The sequence below is a fragment of the Podarcis tiliguerta genome (genome assembly GCF_965153285.1).
Source record: "Podarcis tiliguerta genome assembly, chromosome: 7".
In the NCBI taxonomy this organism is placed as follows: domain Eukaryota; kingdom Metazoa; phylum Chordata; class Lepidosauria; order Squamata; family Lacertidae; genus Podarcis; species Podarcis tiliguerta.
In genome coordinates this window covers 56,478,046-56,493,513 of record NC_139540.1, presented here as the reverse complement: position 1 = coordinate 56,493,513, position 15,468 = coordinate 56,478,046, and the positions used below count along the sequence as shown (strand labels likewise).

The window sequence follows — 15,468 nt, the reverse complement described above, 5'->3', positions numbered from 1 at the left end:
AGAACGGGCAAGACACTTGAAGCTTCGGCGCTCGCCCGACCCGATTGCTGGGAGGTGAAAGGGTAGGCGCCGTGGGCGGGGATTCGGCGAAGACAGCGAATGGAACGCGGAGTAGCAAGTTTTAGAACGCTGGGAGCGAGCGAGGGAGGCGGGGCTTGTCAAGAGACGTTCCTCCAGTTCTCCCGGGCCGGCGCTGAGCTCGGAAGGGCCAATTTGCTGCTAAGGGATCCAGCAGCTTTGCAATTGCCTCGTGTTGTCCGCAACTCCGAGATCTCCCAACTACTTGACTGCATTAGTGAGAAGACTGGCTATATAGCGCCTTACTCGAGAGAAGGTCGGAACTTTGAATCATGAGTCACCTTAAGATCCAGTCTCTCCGCGAGGTGGTGAAAATGCTTCTGGAGTCTCCCGGATTTGATCGGGTGCTGAATAAGGTAATAGCAGGAGGGGATTTGCTGAGGTTCCTTACCCTGTATGTGTAATGTGTTACTGACTTTCCAGGGTCACCTTGTATAGGGCAGCAAAGCTGTGCAGGGAGTGAACACTCTGGGCCTATTGGCGCTTGAAAAAACGTAGGTTTACAATTTTTGAATGTAAGAGTATTTATTTTATTTGTCGTTGTTACAAAAAAGCAATAAAAAGTATTTGGAAAAAAGAAAAAACGTAGGTTTACAGTGTTCCTGAGAGAGGTCCTCAGTAATACTGCTTTAGATTGCAAACTACCTTCTCTACCATTCACTTATATACTGGGGGGCGGGGGCGGGGTTATGTGGTGGCTGCCCAAAGATGTTACTTCACTCAGTTCAGAGAAGCTCTATGATTATTGGGTGTGTCCTAACTAGACTGTTTACATAGAAATTGCACTGGTTTAAAGGTCACCTGGTCCTAAACAGGGGTGTCTCAAGGGGGGTGCAAAGGGTGTGGTCCGCCCCGGGTGTCATGCCTAGGGGGGCTGACAAAATCCCCCTGGGCAGATCGGCGTGATGGCACTTGCACGCCCAGTGGGCAGGCAGATTTCAGCAATTGACGCGATCGTCATCATGAAAATCCGCCCACTGATTGCACAAATACACCCGACAATCAGCCTAGCACACCCCCCGGCGGGTGGCACTTGCATCCCTGGCAGTTTAATGCAATTGGCGGTTGGATTTTCACGGGGGTGCCAGTGCCGCCCACTGATCACGGAAATCTGACCACTGATCGCGCAAATACGCCCCGCGGCACTGACACGGTTTTATGTGATCATTGGTTGGATTTGCGCAACTCTGGGCAACCTTCCTAAAATTGCAATGTGGGGGGGGGGTGACAAAATTTTTCACACCAGGTACCACCTGACCTTCCTACGCCTCTGGTCCTAAATGCCCCAGCCGGTTTCAGCATATCAACCTGCTTATTGCGGAAATTAAAAATAAACGCTATTTGTAACGTATGCTTACTGAAACTTGAAACTTCCTTTTTGAAAAAGGGAAGAAATAATTGGAAGAGGTTTGAAAACACATTTAATGCATATGACCTCCCCACAGAATCCTGGGCAAAGTAATTTAAGGGAGTTGGGAAGCGTAGTGGTAAACTGCAGTTCCCATGATTCTTGGGGGCAGGTCATGTGCTTTAGGTTTCTGGTGTGTAGGAAGATTGAGCAAGTTCAGTGGGTCCAGAATGTTGGCTGACCTTTGGATTGGGTGAAAAACAGCAGAAAAACATTGAGGAGGGAAATAGAATGGAGTATGCTTGAAAAGGGCACCACTGAATGGTTGGTACCCTGAGGGGAAAAACGGCACACTTCAACCTTATTTTGTTGCTGGTTTCACTTGTTTTCTCCTACTGTTCGCTGTTTCGGAGACCAAAAGGCAACATATGTGCATTTTAGATTTTAAAAAGCAAGCATTTAATTTCAGTTTAGTATCCTGTAGAAAACCTACTGAAGCTTAATGGAATGGGACTTTTCTTCTCTCACCCACTCTGCTCCCAGATGACGCTTCTTTCTGCCAGTCCTGGAAAAGTTGTCTGTGAAATGAAAGTGGAAGAAGAGCACACAAACCGAGGCGGGACTCTTCATGGAGGATTGACAGCAACTCTGGTAGATGTTGTGTCAACCGCTGCTTTGCTGCACACTGAAAGAGCAGCACCTGGAGTCAGTGTGGATATGAATATTACGTACGTATGACAAAATCCGAGATTAATTTCAGTTCTCGCTTTCGTTTAATTGGGCCTTGACCCTACAACTTACGTGGCTTGTATTGGTGGCTTGTAGGGTTATCAGATAAGTTTTGAACCTCACAGGGTGGTTGTGAGGATAAAATGAGGGAAGCAAACCCAATATGCTGTCTTGAGCTCATTGAAGGAGAGATGAACCATAAATGTAAGGATTTTTTTTCTCTCTCCCCCCCCCCCTTTCCAAATTCAAGCTACATGTCAGCAGCTAAGATCGGAGACGAAATCCAGATCACTGCGGAGATTCTGAAGCAAGGAAGAACACTGGCCTTTGCCAATGTGGACTTAAGAAACAAGGCGACAGGGAAATTGATAGCCCAAGGGAGGCATACCAAATACCTGGGATAATCACAGAAGGAAGCTTTGGGCCTAGAAGAAAAAGAACGGGGTACTTATTGAAGTAAGTCAAACAAAGCAATACAGTAAAAACAATAGATGAGAATGGATTAACTTAACAAAACGCTTTCTTAGGTGCCCACTAGGGGTGAAATATCACTACCTGAATCCTCCTTAATGTTCATGTAAACTAAGGTGATGGTTCAAGTTCATGTTTATTATTCCATGTGTTTTTTATTGTAAGCCATCTCTTGGGGATTGGAAGGGATGCTGTGTGTGCATGCGCCAGGAAGCAGGAAACAAATGTAAATAGCAACAATTTGCCGTTGACAGAAAAAAAAAGTGTTGCTGTGATTAATACTGGTTTGATTTCTGAAGCCCTGAAGAGAAAGATACAAAGAAAAGATGGAACTCGAGTGTTCCAGCATCTGAAACCTGGGAACCATTTGTGGAAGAGGTTCTGATGCTGGTGCTTTTGGGTTGGGATGGGTTCAGAGTCCCCAGGGGTAGGCCTCTGCCTCCAGGATGTTTTCATTGAAAGAAGGAGTGGTGATGGGGGTGGATTCTGCTTTCAATGGCTGAGGAAGCCTCCAGAACAGCATGAGAGGTGGTGCCAAGGAGGAAAGGAGGAATTGGTGAAAATTGCCTCTTGTGTGCACATCTACACACATGGTTACTCCAGCAAGAAGTCTCTGTGAAATCTCAGTCCCTTCTGCAAATTGAAGGAGTCCTCCTCTTTGCAGACGGGTGGCTATATGTCCAGCTGAGAATGTTTGCAGATGACTTCTGTGTTGCTCTTTTCAGCCAAAGCCTTTGGACTGACCAGTGCATACTTTGAATCCAGTGGTGAATGATTGCCAAACTAAGCACAAACTACTACTTTTTCCTCTGTTAATTTGTAGATATTATTGAACAAAGTGAATTGATCTTAAAAGGGTACTTTTCCTCCCAAAATAATGAATTTAAAGCATGAACCCTGTGCTAAAAGGAAGTTCAGTTTTCAATAAACTTGGTTTTGTAAACTTTGCTTGTGTGTATTTCCCCTCCCCCCAAGTTGATTTAGGATACAGGGACGTGGGTGGCGCTGTGGCCTAAACCACTGAGCCTCTTGGGCTTGCTAATCTGAAGGTTGGCGGTAGGAATCCCCACAATGGGGTGAGCTCCCGTTGCTCTGTCCCAGCTCCTGTCAACCTAGCAGTTCGAAAGCATGCCAGTGCAAGTAGATAAATAGGTACTGCTGGGGCAGGAAGGTAAATGGCCTTTCCATGCGCTCTGGCACTCGTCATGGTCCTCCATTTACCAGTAGCAGTTTAGTCATGCTGGCCACGTGACCTGGAAAACTGTCTGGACAAACGCCCGCTCCCTCGGCCTGAAAGCAAGATGAGCACCGCACCCCATAGTTGCCTTTGACTAGACTTAACCATCCAGGGGTCCTTTACCTTTTTACCTTTCCTTTACAGTCCTATACACATTTACCTAGGATTTGGCCCCATTGAACTTAGTGGAACTTACTTTTAAGTAGATATATGTAGGATTGCACTATTGGCCTACAAAGGGGCTCTCACAACTAAAAAAGTTGTGGGTGTTTTCTAGTTCTGAAAACTTACTTTGGAGGAGTATCACAGAATGCCTTTATATTCTTATTTTGATGTATGTCAAAGCTATCATTTATGGGCCCTTATGTCTATTAGGATTTCTCTGGAGACCATCTGAGGTGGAAGTGGATGTATGCAGACACTGATCTTGCATGTTACCTTCATTATGGAACTAGTCAAAGGGAGGCCAGTCTGATTGTATCATTACAGATGTTCATAATGAGAGCCAATGTTCACCTTGTCCAATGAGGTTTAGCTAATTTGGATTTTGTGGTCTTTTATTAATGTTTAATCTTTTTTATGGAGTAGTTCTTCCTCTTGTGTTTTTGGGACAGTTATGTAAATGGAGAGTGTTTACTGCTAATTACAATCAGGATAGAACATAGGAGAGAAATTTGGTTTGAGGGTATAATGCACCCACTTATGTGCTGTCCAAAAATTGTATTGGATCTGCTATGTGACATTTCTCTGCAAAGTTCAAATTTATTGACAATGGGCCAGCTTGGAAAAAACGCTAAACAAAGATTTAGTATTCTTGCATGAGCCTCTGTGAGCCAAGCCTCAGGCTTCTGTTTGCCCCCTCCACCCATCCTTCTATGGGTCTGGAATAAGGAATAACCCGTGGTTCCATTTTGCTTATATTTAAGTATGAACTATGAATTCTTAACGACGAACTCTGGTTTAAACAAGCTAGCTTTATTACTGGAGGTTTGGCATTGCCTTGTTTTGCAGTTGACTAGTTTTTTTTATAAGAAAAACAACAACAACTCCTGGTTCACACTGATTGACAAGCCAGGAAGTTGGGCAGTTCTCCGACTATACAGTGGTACCTCAGGTTACATACGTTTCAGGTTACATACGCTTCAGGTTACACACTCCGCTAACCCAGAAATAGTACCTCAGGTTAAGAACTTTGCTTCAGGATGAGAACAGAAATCGTGCTCCGGCGCGGCGGCGGCAGCAGGAGGCCCCATTAGCTAAAGTGGTGCGTCAGGTTAAGAACAGTTTCAGGTTAAGTACGGACCTCTGGAACGAATTAAGTACTTAACCTGAGGTACCACTGTAGTTGCTGAATTAGCACAGCAGAACCAGATCATGTTATCACCAAATACCGCTATTGTAAATGATCATTCACTGCACATTTATTGGCCTGCTAACATTAAATTGTGATTTAGTGCTACATGGGCAAATTTGTGTGAATTTAAGTGCCCCCCCCAACAAGTAATGATTCAGGTTAACTTCCTCCATCTTGACTATGCCCATATTATACCTGCCAACTGTGTATACAGTAGTACATGCATCTGCTTGAAGTGGGCTGGAATCCAAAAAAAAGCTTATGTAATAACTAATCTGGTAGTCTTTAAGGTGCTACAAGACACCGTTGCTTTTGGTGTTAAAACCGGATCAGGAGCAGATTGTTAGCTTGGTTGGAAAACAGTAATTTGAAATCCCCAAGGGTCTAATGGTCGCCTTTCCTGGTGGCGCAAAGATTCATAAGGCAGTCCGTCTGGTTCTCGATCATTAGGCAACTTTACTATCATCCCTCACCACTGCTCCTGCTGGTTAGGGATTATGGGGTTTGAAGTCCAACAATATTTGGGGGGCCCAAGGTTGGGAAAGGCCTCATGCCCTCAAGGAGCTGTATTCCCAGGCTGTCTTCATTGCTGTGGGTTTGGTAGATTTGCACCACAGACTTGCAACCAAGTGGCTGCAGTCTATTACAACCATCAGAATTGCGCGCCCATAGAGTACTGATTCCATGCCAGTCCTAGTTGCTTCCTAACAAACCTAGACAGCATCTTAAAAAGCAGAGACATCACCTTGCCAACAAAGGTCCGTATAGTTAAAGCTATGGTTTTCCCAGTAGTGATGTATGGAAGTGAGAGCTGGACCATAAAGAAGGCTGATCGCCGAAGAATGGATGCTTTTGAATTATGGTGCTGGAGGAGACTCTTGAGAGTCCCATGGACTGCAAGAAGATCAAACCTATCCATTCTTAAGGAAATCAGCCCTGAGTGCTCACTGGAAGGACAGATCCTGAAGCTGAGGCTCCAATACTTTGGCCACCTCATGAGAAGACTCCCTGGAAAAGACCCTGATGTTGGGAAAGATTGAGGGCACAAGGAGAAGGGGACGACCGAGGACAAGATGGTTGGACAGTGTTCTCGAAGCTACCAGCATGAGTTTGACCAAACTACGGGAGGCAGTGGAAGACAGGAGTGCCTGGCGTGCTCTGGTCCATGGGGTCACAAAGAGTAAACAACAACAGCAGAGTACTGATTCCTTGCCGGTCCTATTTGCTTCCTAACACCAGCAACAACATTAAAACTTAAGAGAACTGATGCAAAACTGGGAGGTTGGGGTGAAGATGACAACAGCAGTGTTTGAATTATTCTAGCACCATGCCTGCTAGTCTTGCTTTGGAACAACCTGGCCCAGATTCTGTAAAGTGCTACTAATGTCCTGTGATAGGAGTGGCAGGGGGTGAAATAGCTCCTTCTCACTGGAGAGTTCTCATTCCTCTTAAAAGCTTTCTAGAAGCTGGACTGCCTGAGTGAAATTGTATTTCAATTCCTTGCAGCTTTGAGCTTGGCACTTATCTCATCCTTCCCTGCTTTCAAAGATCCCCGATCAGAGCAAGGGAATAAAAGTGGGGAGGGGCAGGGAGAGCAAAACTGTAGGGAAGCCAATCAAATAGTTAGCAACGGGGAATGGTTGTGGGTGTAATGAATGGGTGGTGGTAGTACAGATAGAAAATGCCTGCTACTTTCAGAAGTGTGGTTACGCGGCTGACATTTGTATTAATAAGACAGGAGCAGCTCTCATTGCTGGCTCACAAAATTTAGCTGTTTTGATCACTGTGGTTTGTTGATGGCAGAACCTATATTGCTGCATATTGATCTTGGTGTTGCGATTCCTCTTGCAGGATTCATTAGGGAGATATATACCAAGTCAGACCATCTAGCTCAGCACTGACTAGCTCCAAACTGGAGTCATACCTAATCCTTCCTGGAGATTTTGTGGACTGATCCTGGGATCCTTTGGATGCCAAGGTGTTTAGAGGGGCATTGGGGAACTTTTGGCCCTCCATATTGCTGAACTATGTCTCCCATCAGTCCCAGCCAACAAGATCAATAGTCAAGGCTTATGAGAGTTCAACAACATTTGGAGAGGCAAAGGTTCCCCCGCCCATAACGTTAATTTCTGAGGGTGTAGTGTTAGAACTCAAGCTTGTGCTGTAAGGAAATATACTCTGCTAATTCTCAGAACATTTTCCCCTTTAAAATGGGTTGGGAATAGAAAAAAAAATCCCTTTGGTACTTCGTAACATCAGCCTGGTTCCCAATAGCTATTTTAGGTGCACACCTCTGGCCTGGTGAAATGTGACATTCTCCATCCCATACAAATTGTAATCCTTCATGCATTATTATAACCTTATTATGAAGACCTCTCCCTTTAACTGGGTTTCAAAAGTGATTTGCCATGTTTTATATAGAAGTTTAATGTATTGGTTATAGAAACCTTATGAAAATCTACACTTATACAACGCCCATTTTATAAGCCAGGCTTTCTGTGAGCATAGTGGTAGGCTCAATATTCCATTTGTGCTATTGCTAGAGGAAACAAACCAGGAAGCTTTGCTTCCTGTTCTGTCTAAACCAGAGTGCAGAGCTTGGTTGTCCCTAACAAGCAACTACCCCTAGCCAACCTTATGCCATGGTTTTTTTCTTCCTGATAATCACTTGTTAAAGACCAGGTAATCCTTGGTTCTAATGTAACAGAAAGGCACAGCTTCCTGGTGTATCCCACTCATGGGAGGAATATGAATGTGTACTGCCACTCATCCATAACAAACCAGGAAATTTAATTTATTGTTACATGTGAACACTGCCAATAGATTTTGAATTGGTATCTCCAGCTTATTTTGCATACGATACGCTTTGATGTATCTAACTTGTTGTCATATGCAAAGACTGTATACCTAAAGTTAGCTATGACATGTTATAAGCTAGTGTCTACATGTTTTTAAAATAAATGAACGTAGAAGTCTTTGGTCACCTAATTTGTTTATTTTTAATTTTTTTCCAATTCCAAACAAAAGCTAAATACAGATTTTTTTAAACAGATAAGCACTAGTTTTACCCAAAGGGAGTAGGCTTATACAGATTTACTTCAGTCAAATTACTCAACCCTTTAAGCAAAGCTTTCTTTGCCAAAGCTATACAGTAGTCTTCCTTATGTTCATTGCACAATCTTAAACAAAATATGTTCTCTCAAAACCAACTTTGACACTCCAAACAATATTTTACAATTAAATCCACAACTGCTTTATTCCTCCCCTCCCCCCCAAAAAGAACCTCAGAGGGTTTTCCATAAGAAATGTTTTGGAAACCAGTATTTCCTACAGTTCACAAGTCAACTGTCAGGAAAAAAATAATAATCCTCTGCCAACGTGGTTTCTGCAGCTGCTATCTTAAATTTAGCTGCTTTAGGCTACTTCAGACTCCAGGTCTGTAAAAATGTATTCAACTCAACAGAACACTCTACATTTAGTTACACAGCAAACTGGGGAAAGAGATCCAAAAGTGAGAATGCCAGGAAACTCAAACAAGGCCAAGCAAAATAAAAGAGGCAATTAATGCCTACACCAAATGAGATGCTCTTTTTTCCTTAAAAGATTTCTTTCCCACATTTAGCCATCTACTGTAACAAGCCATAGACCTATTCATGAACCTGATACAATCGTGTTAACAGCAAAGCTTATGGCTTTCACACCATTACATTCATTCCTCACCCTATGAATACTGATATTAGGGGACATGACCAGCACAAATGGGAACACCACCATATATGATCACTTTGTGCTCTCAGATACATTTCTTTCAGTGTATAACAGTCCCTTCGTTTCACATTTTGGTAGGATGCTCATACAATGCAGAAATATGCAGAGCATTCTCTTTCACAAGGTCCATGCAGAAAACATCTAAAAAAAATTTAAAAGTTCTGAGATACAAATGATAAAAGAAAATAATCCAGGATGATCAAGTTCCACGATGGATAGTGTTCTGAACATGTGTCCATTTTCTTCTATTCCGAAAGAATAAATGGTGAGAAAAGTGAAAACTGCACTCCTGCATTCTGTGATCTTCCCCATTTTGCTGGCCAGTACCCTATTCTGGCATGTAAGGACGGAGGTGATCCTCTACGGTACCAACCGCCCAGTGGGTGAGCTGCTCTTGTGGCAGATATAGGCAGATGCTGCATAACTTGAAGATTGTAGCTTTGTTTTTTGGAGTCTGGAAAGAGATACATAAATTATTTCAGGACGGAGTATATTTTATAAACAGCACTGTGTGGAAAAACAAACTTCACATACTGCCTCAACTCATCCTTGCGGAAGCAACAGAAAATGAAACTAATGGTGGTGCAACATAAACGCGTAACAAAGAATTTATGGTGCTTGCTGAATATATAAATGGATTACCAGATTTCTAAAATCTGCCTTCTCCAGCAGGAGACCTGTACCATCTTTTCTCGCTTAAGTACATATACAAATCCTTATTGTGTTTCAAAAGCGGACGGGCAGAAACAGTCTCAATTAATGACAAATGATACTGATGCACACTTGCAAATCCCCACAACCTCAGTTCCTAAATCTAATAGAAATACACCCAATCAGATGGCTTCACTGCACTCAAGGTAGAGCAACTCAATCCTTATAAAGTATATCCCACAAACTTACTGTTTGGAACATATTGCACATTATGCCATAGAAAAGGCATGCTGATCATTTAGCATTCTGTCATGACAACTGCTTCTATCTGTACCTCTTGACTGTAGTGAAGCCAAGCCAAGCAGACAGCTGTTAAATAATAGAAAAGAGGCAAACAAGAGCATAAGGAAAAACAGGTATGCACTGAGAGATGGCTACCTGCAAGTGCTGTCGGTCAATGAAGAGAAACACTGACTGGTTAGGGTTGTTGATAACAATTCCAGTCTTGTCCTTTCGGCTCAGTACATGCAGAAACTGTTTTTCATAGTCACCATGATGAAATTCAAACCTGGCCTGTGGGGTGGGGTGGGGAATATGTAACAAAAAAGTTTAAATAAAATATGTTCAAGGAACACCAATCTAAAGTCAAGGTTCACGTATGCAATGCATCCAAGTGCAGAATAGAAAAATCTCAGGAACAACTTGAAATTACAGCTAATGGAGATATAGTTTAAAATAGACTGATTATTACGTCAGTATCTCCCCCTTTTCTAATGGCAGTACATTTGAAGAACCCTATATTTAACTTTATGTAAACAAAAATGACAACTATCACAGATGCAGTACTCCATACTTATTGGTAAATGCTTCTGGCAAGTTTACCAATCAAGAGACAAAATAAACTAAGTAACTTCAAAACATCTGCTTAGGTACATTCAGTGACAACATTCTGCCTTTGTAATCATACAAACACCTTAATGATTACAAAAATATACCACAATTCACTATAACCACCATAAAGAAAAAGTGGTATTCATTAGAAGTGCTAATGGCTTATTTGGGTTTTAGTAGCACTCTGCCTGGGACCTGTATCATACCTGAACAGGCCTAAAGGGCTCATCATCCGATCCCTTCCACCTAGAAAACAGAAGACAGACTATCTTCTCAATATCATTCCGAGGCCAAAGTATGAAGTCCATCTCTTGCGTACAGCCAATCACATCCTGTTAAGGACATGAATCAAATTAATAGTGTCCCAACAATCTAGTGGGAGAACACACACACACATATATATACACGTTTGAGAAGCAAATATAATTGTAATTCAAATGGTTTGTATACCTTTCATACATCTATAACAATAGGATTTTATTCTTAAGCACTACAACACAGCCTGCCTATCTGTTAACTTTACATTAACATTTATAATGTGGAAATCGGAACCCAGTCCTAGTAATTTAATTCTTATGGGAACAAACTTTATGGATTTGAAAAACTGCCCAAACTAAAATGATGTCCTCAAAATAGTTTTTTAGATTCCCATCAGGAAATACACCCACTTTTATCACATTTACATTTTTATGTTGTCTTGCTGTCTTCATCAAGAATATTTAAATTCAAAAACACAGCTTATAATAATTGTATTTTTAGCTTAAGAGTTTATTCCCTATTTTGTTTCAGTTCAACAGGTATGAATTGAATCCGGAGTTCCCTTCCCACTCATGGGACACTTCTGCCAGAAATGGGAGGAAGCTTTCTACAATTCTCACTTCCCTGTGCAATTCTTGTTCCCACCCTGCAAAAAAGGTTTGAGGGATAGGAAACCCTATAGAACAGTAGGGGAAGGGGCTTTGCAAAAGTTGCTTCCCCTTCCACCAGGATAAGCCTCTGCTGGATTGTGAACAGAAGCAGCCCCTCCTCTCTCAGAATAGAACTTAAGACACTATGTTGAATCTCTGCAAGAGATATAAAGCAATCATTCATCTAAGATGTCTCTGCCAATATTCCATTTCCACAATTCTAATTTTTTCTCCATGCCTCTTTTACCAAGAGACAAACTTGTTAAAATATTGAGGGCCAGGATAATGAAAACTCTTAAATAATTTATATTCCACTTAATAACAAAGTTTCTAAGTGATGTATACAATACAAGAGGGATAGAGCAAAACAGCAACAAAGCTATTATTATTTAGCAGTAGTATTAATATTACCCACCTGTCCTAGGGTGGGTTACAATTAAAAATACAACATTAAAATAACTTAAATGACAGTCAAGAGAATAGGGTGGATGGTGTCAAAGACCCAAGTAAATCAGTATGTCTTCTAGACAAAGCATACTAAATATTCAAATAGAGTGGACCCTCCGGGTACGATTCGTTCCGGGGGTCCGTACTTAACCTGAAAAGTCCTTAACTGGAGATGCCGCTTCTGCGCACACATGCGGTGCGCGAAGCACTTCTGCACATGTGCACATGGCAAAACCCAGAAGTATACACTTCCAGGTTTGCCGCGTTCGCAACCTGAAAGTTACGTATCCAGAGTGGTACATAATTCAAGGGTCCACTGTACAGATTTACCACCTGATAGGCAGCATCCAAAAAACCCTTATGCAGCGACACACTGAACTTCAAACCACATAGCCACACTTCAACCCCCTCTATGCTGCAAAAGTTCCATCAGCAGTTTTGTGCGTAGTCTGTTCAAAAAAAAGGGGGGGAGGAATCCCACTAAGACATGTAAGTCATTGGGTACATCTAAAGTAGTCCTTTTAATCCTGCTGATTATATCTAGCTCTTTGATATAGAAACACTACTAGCAGCATTAATAGCCTTTTAAAATGTTGTTCTCTGAAACAAAATGACAGAACATTAAATGTTTTACCCTGCGCATAGACTGATAGCGGGGTGCATGCAGCTGAACCACATCCTTTTGTAGAAGCTCTATGGAACTTTCCAAGGAATAGCTGGAATCCCGCACGCCTTTCAGGATATTTTCTTCATAATTATTGGTCATGACTGGTATCACTTCAGACACTTCAAAGAGCGCCGACTTTTTCCTCTAATGAGGGAAAACAAAGAACACGTTGCATTTCATTCATTTCTAAGCAGTCTGTCATTACAATGCTTTCAAAACTTAAGAAAAATAAACTTACTGCAAACCTAAGAACTGGGTAACACCCTAAACTTATGGCAAACCTAAATTTAGAGATAAATGGATGCTGAAGCACATGCTTAAGCAAAAATGCATTTCACATTAAAATCCAAAATGCTGAGTCTCTAAAATTCAGTTCTATGTATTCCCCAGATCTGTGTGCAACCATAGCCCATAATGCAGTATTAACTCTCACATGGCATTTTGAAAGCTGTGCAAGGTTTTGTTAAGATACCCAGCGCATAAGGAATGAACATGATTCAAAATTAAACATCAAAGCTACAGCCTAGGCATGATGAAAACACAGTTTAACAGATTTTTACAATGCTCTCCACATTCATTCTCAAGATTGTAATTTTGAGTGTGCTAACAAAAGTAGAACAACCAAAAAGGAAATTACCTTGTCTTTGAATACAAAGGCAATATACATCTTGAAATCAAACTGGTCAGCTAGAGATTCTTTTTTCTTTTTAAGCTGAGCACGAAGTCTGTTCAGAGCTTGTTTCTTCCGGGAGTTTGGGTCCCCCATTTTGTAATACAGATGGTACTAAAGCCTTTTGAAACCTTCACTAAACTATGGGCCCTTTTTCATAAGACTCGAGTACAACAGAAACAAGTCATTTTATTCCTGCTAATACCACTGAATCAATAGAACACAGGCGTAACCCAAAAATGCACCTTAGGCAAATGTTTTACAAGACTGTCTTATTAGAGGGGTCATAAAACAAAGTAACTATTAGTCCAACCATCATTGGACAAAAAGTTTGCGCAGTATTGTCAAAAGCCCAAAGAAATTTGAAGAAAATACACTGATATACACAGTTTAAACCACAGGAATAAGTGGGCAAGAATGGGAAAAAAATCTTATCACAATTTGTGTGTAGAATAAAAAGCAATAACGGGCATGGACCCAATCCATTTGGGCGGGTTGCTTGCCCCACGCTGCCACCCCCCCAAAAAAAACAAAAAACTGAAATTAAAGACAGTGTTCTATCCCGCCCAGATTCATGACTGCTGATTATTTTCAAGATCTCTGCTATTGCTATGCTGCCTGGCTTTTTCTTTTTTCAAGAATTATTCGACTTGGTAGAAAGCAAAGGAGGGAGTGCAGAACAGGAGTGGATGTCCTGGGAGGTAAGACGTTTCCCTACCAACAACAAAATAATCAACCACAGACAACAGTGTGCTGGTTTGCAGAGGAGCAAGGAGTTTGGAAAACAGCAGAGTCATTTCTAACTTCATCCTGCTCATCATCAGGCACATGGTTGCCCTGAGGCTGCGGCTGTGGGAGAGAAGAGGGATCATGGTGGCCATTGATAAAAAGGTGGAGGGAAGATTTAGGAGATTATCTGGCCTTTTGAATCCCAAGTCGATCTCTCGATCTAGCACTCCCCTAGGAGGGAGAGGCCTACAACCCACCCCACTAGCCTTCCTTCCCTCAGTCTAAGCCCCGGGTAGGACAAAAAAATCCTCCTCCCCTCTGCCGCTTTAATTGGGGCTGGGCATGGCTGATGCGATTGGCCTCCTTGCGGGGGTTGTTCTCTTCCTTGCTCAAGAGGAAGAGGCGGGCCTGTGCTCAGCGCAGCGGGGGCCACTCAAGTCTACGGCCCGGAATTCACTCTTGCATTCATGGTCAACAACCAACAACTCGGGTTCTTGGGAGGGGGGAAGAAAAAAGGGGGCGGGGGAAAAAGGGAGAGGAAGGGAAGTATCACGCCAAAAAAAAATTTCAATTGGAAAAAAAATGAGTTTGCAAAGAGGCTTTTGTCGCAGCGAACTTGAATAAATTTGGAAAGGGAAAAACGCGTTTTCCCGGAAACAAATAAAAAATAATTTAAAGGAAAAAAGGATTATTAACCCGTCCTTCCCCCTTTTTTATTAGCTGTTTAGTTGTTGTGCTTTTTAAAAACAAAAAAAGCACACACAAGCACACCCTCTTCGTAAAAAATAGTAGTAATTAAGCGGTTTCCCTCCCCCTCTCCTTGGAAGCCCCCGCGGCGGGAGGCTCAGGCGGCAAGAGACACCCAACCGGACCGGAGACTGTGGCGTGGCCTGGCTCGCTACCCGCAGCCGGCGGGCGCGGGTGGAGCAGTGGAGGCGGCGGCGGCGGCGGCGCTGCTAGCAGCACGGGCAGGAGCCATGTCAAGAGAAGGCCACCAAGAAGCCGCCCAGCTCCGCCATCCCCGCTGCGCTGTTCACGGTGACCGGGCCGCCCGCTCTGCCGCTGCTCAGTCCCAGCAGCCTGGTCCCCATAGCCTAAGCTCGGCGCCCCGGAGCCGCCGGGGGGTGGCAAATGGTGGCGGCGGAGGCGGCGGGAGGGAGGAAGGAAGGACGAGAGGAGGAGGAGGAGGAGGAGGAAGAGGCGGCGGCGGAGCGAGGCCGGGCCGGGGAAAGTCCCTGCGCTACAGGCTCCTACGGCGGGAAAGAGGCGAGAGAGCGAGAGAAGCCCCCGCTCCTGTCCCCTCTGAGGCGAAGGATGGCGCAGGCGAGTCTCTGGGTCCGGGCGGCGCGGAAGGCGGCGAAGCGGCAGCGGCAGCAGCCCGAGCGGAGAAGCCCTCAAAATGGCAACCGCCGCGTCTCCTCCTCGCCTGACTCACACACACACACGGGAAGGCTCCGCCCCGCGACCCGCTGCGCAGGCGCCCTGCGGTGGACTGTACCATCTCCGTCTCGGGAGAGGGG

The 15,468-nt window shown here is 43.5% G+C and overlaps 2 protein-coding genes across 3 annotated transcripts; one reads left to right on the top strand and one right to left on the bottom strand.

The window, feature by feature from the left end:
• The first annotated feature begins 34 nt into the window (after window positions 1-34).
• ACOT13 (acyl-CoA thioesterase 13) lies at window positions 35-8,490 on the top strand. 2 transcript variants are annotated; one of them, XM_083449234.1, is made up of 5 exons: window positions 35-434; window positions 1,970-2,154; window positions 2,406-4,075; window positions 4,619-4,965; window positions 5,209-8,490. In XM_083449234.1, the coding sequence occupies exons 1-3, from the start codon at window positions 351-353 to the stop codon at window positions 2,557-2,559; spliced, it is 423 nt and encodes a 140-aa protein (XP_083305360.1). In that variant the 5' UTR covers window positions 35-350; the 3' UTR covers window positions 2,560-4,075; window positions 4,619-4,965; window positions 5,209-8,490. The 2 variants fall into 2 exon arrangements, with proteins under 2 accessions (XP_083305360.1, XP_083305359.1); XM_083449233.1 differs by having other exon boundaries at window positions 2,406-4,965.
• On the bottom strand, window positions 8,193-15,439 carry LOC310681447 (uncharacterized protein C6orf62 homolog). Its single transcript, XM_083449222.1, has 5 exons — window positions 13,187-15,439; window positions 12,517-12,693; window positions 10,734-10,859; window positions 10,075-10,209; window positions 8,193-9,439 (listed from the first exon to the last, which is right to left on the bottom strand). Exons 1-5 carry the CDS (start codon window positions 13,313-13,315, stop codon window positions 9,314-9,316), a joined length of 693 nt encoding a protein of 230 aa, XP_083305348.1. The 5' UTR covers window positions 13,316-15,439; the 3' UTR covers window positions 8,193-9,313.
• Between the last annotated feature and the right edge of the window lie 29 nt (window positions 15,440-15,468).

What these genes read in the sequence shown, in the direction of transcription:
- ACOT13 (XM_083449234.1), top strand. Translation starts at nt 351, where the DNA reads ATGAGTCACCTTAAGATCCAGTCTCTCCGCGAGGTGGTGAAAATGCTT. An exon ending in TTGATCGGGTGCTGAATAAG is followed by an intron (nt 435 to 1,969) that starts GTAATAGCAGGA and finishes CTCTGCTCCCAG; the next exon opens with ATGACGCTTCTTTCTGCCAG. An exon ending in AGTGTGGATATGAATATTAC is followed by an intron (nt 2,155 to 2,405) that starts GTACGTATGACA and finishes TCCAAATTCAAG; the next exon opens with CTACATGTCAGCAGCTAAGA.
- LOC310681447 (XM_083449222.1), bottom strand. Translation starts at nt 13,315, where the DNA reads ATGGGGGACCCAAACTCCCGGAAGAAACAAGCTCTGAACAGACTTCGT. An exon ending in CCTTTGTATTCAAAGACAAG is followed by an intron (nt 12,694 to 13,186) that starts GTAATTTCCTTT and finishes TTCCCTCATTAG; the next exon opens with AGGAAAAAGTCGGCGCTCTT. An exon ending in TTGACCGACAGCACTTGCAG is followed by an intron (nt 9,440 to 10,074) that starts GTAGCCATCTCT and finishes ATCTCTTTCCAG; the next exon opens with ACTCCAAAAAACAAAGCTAC.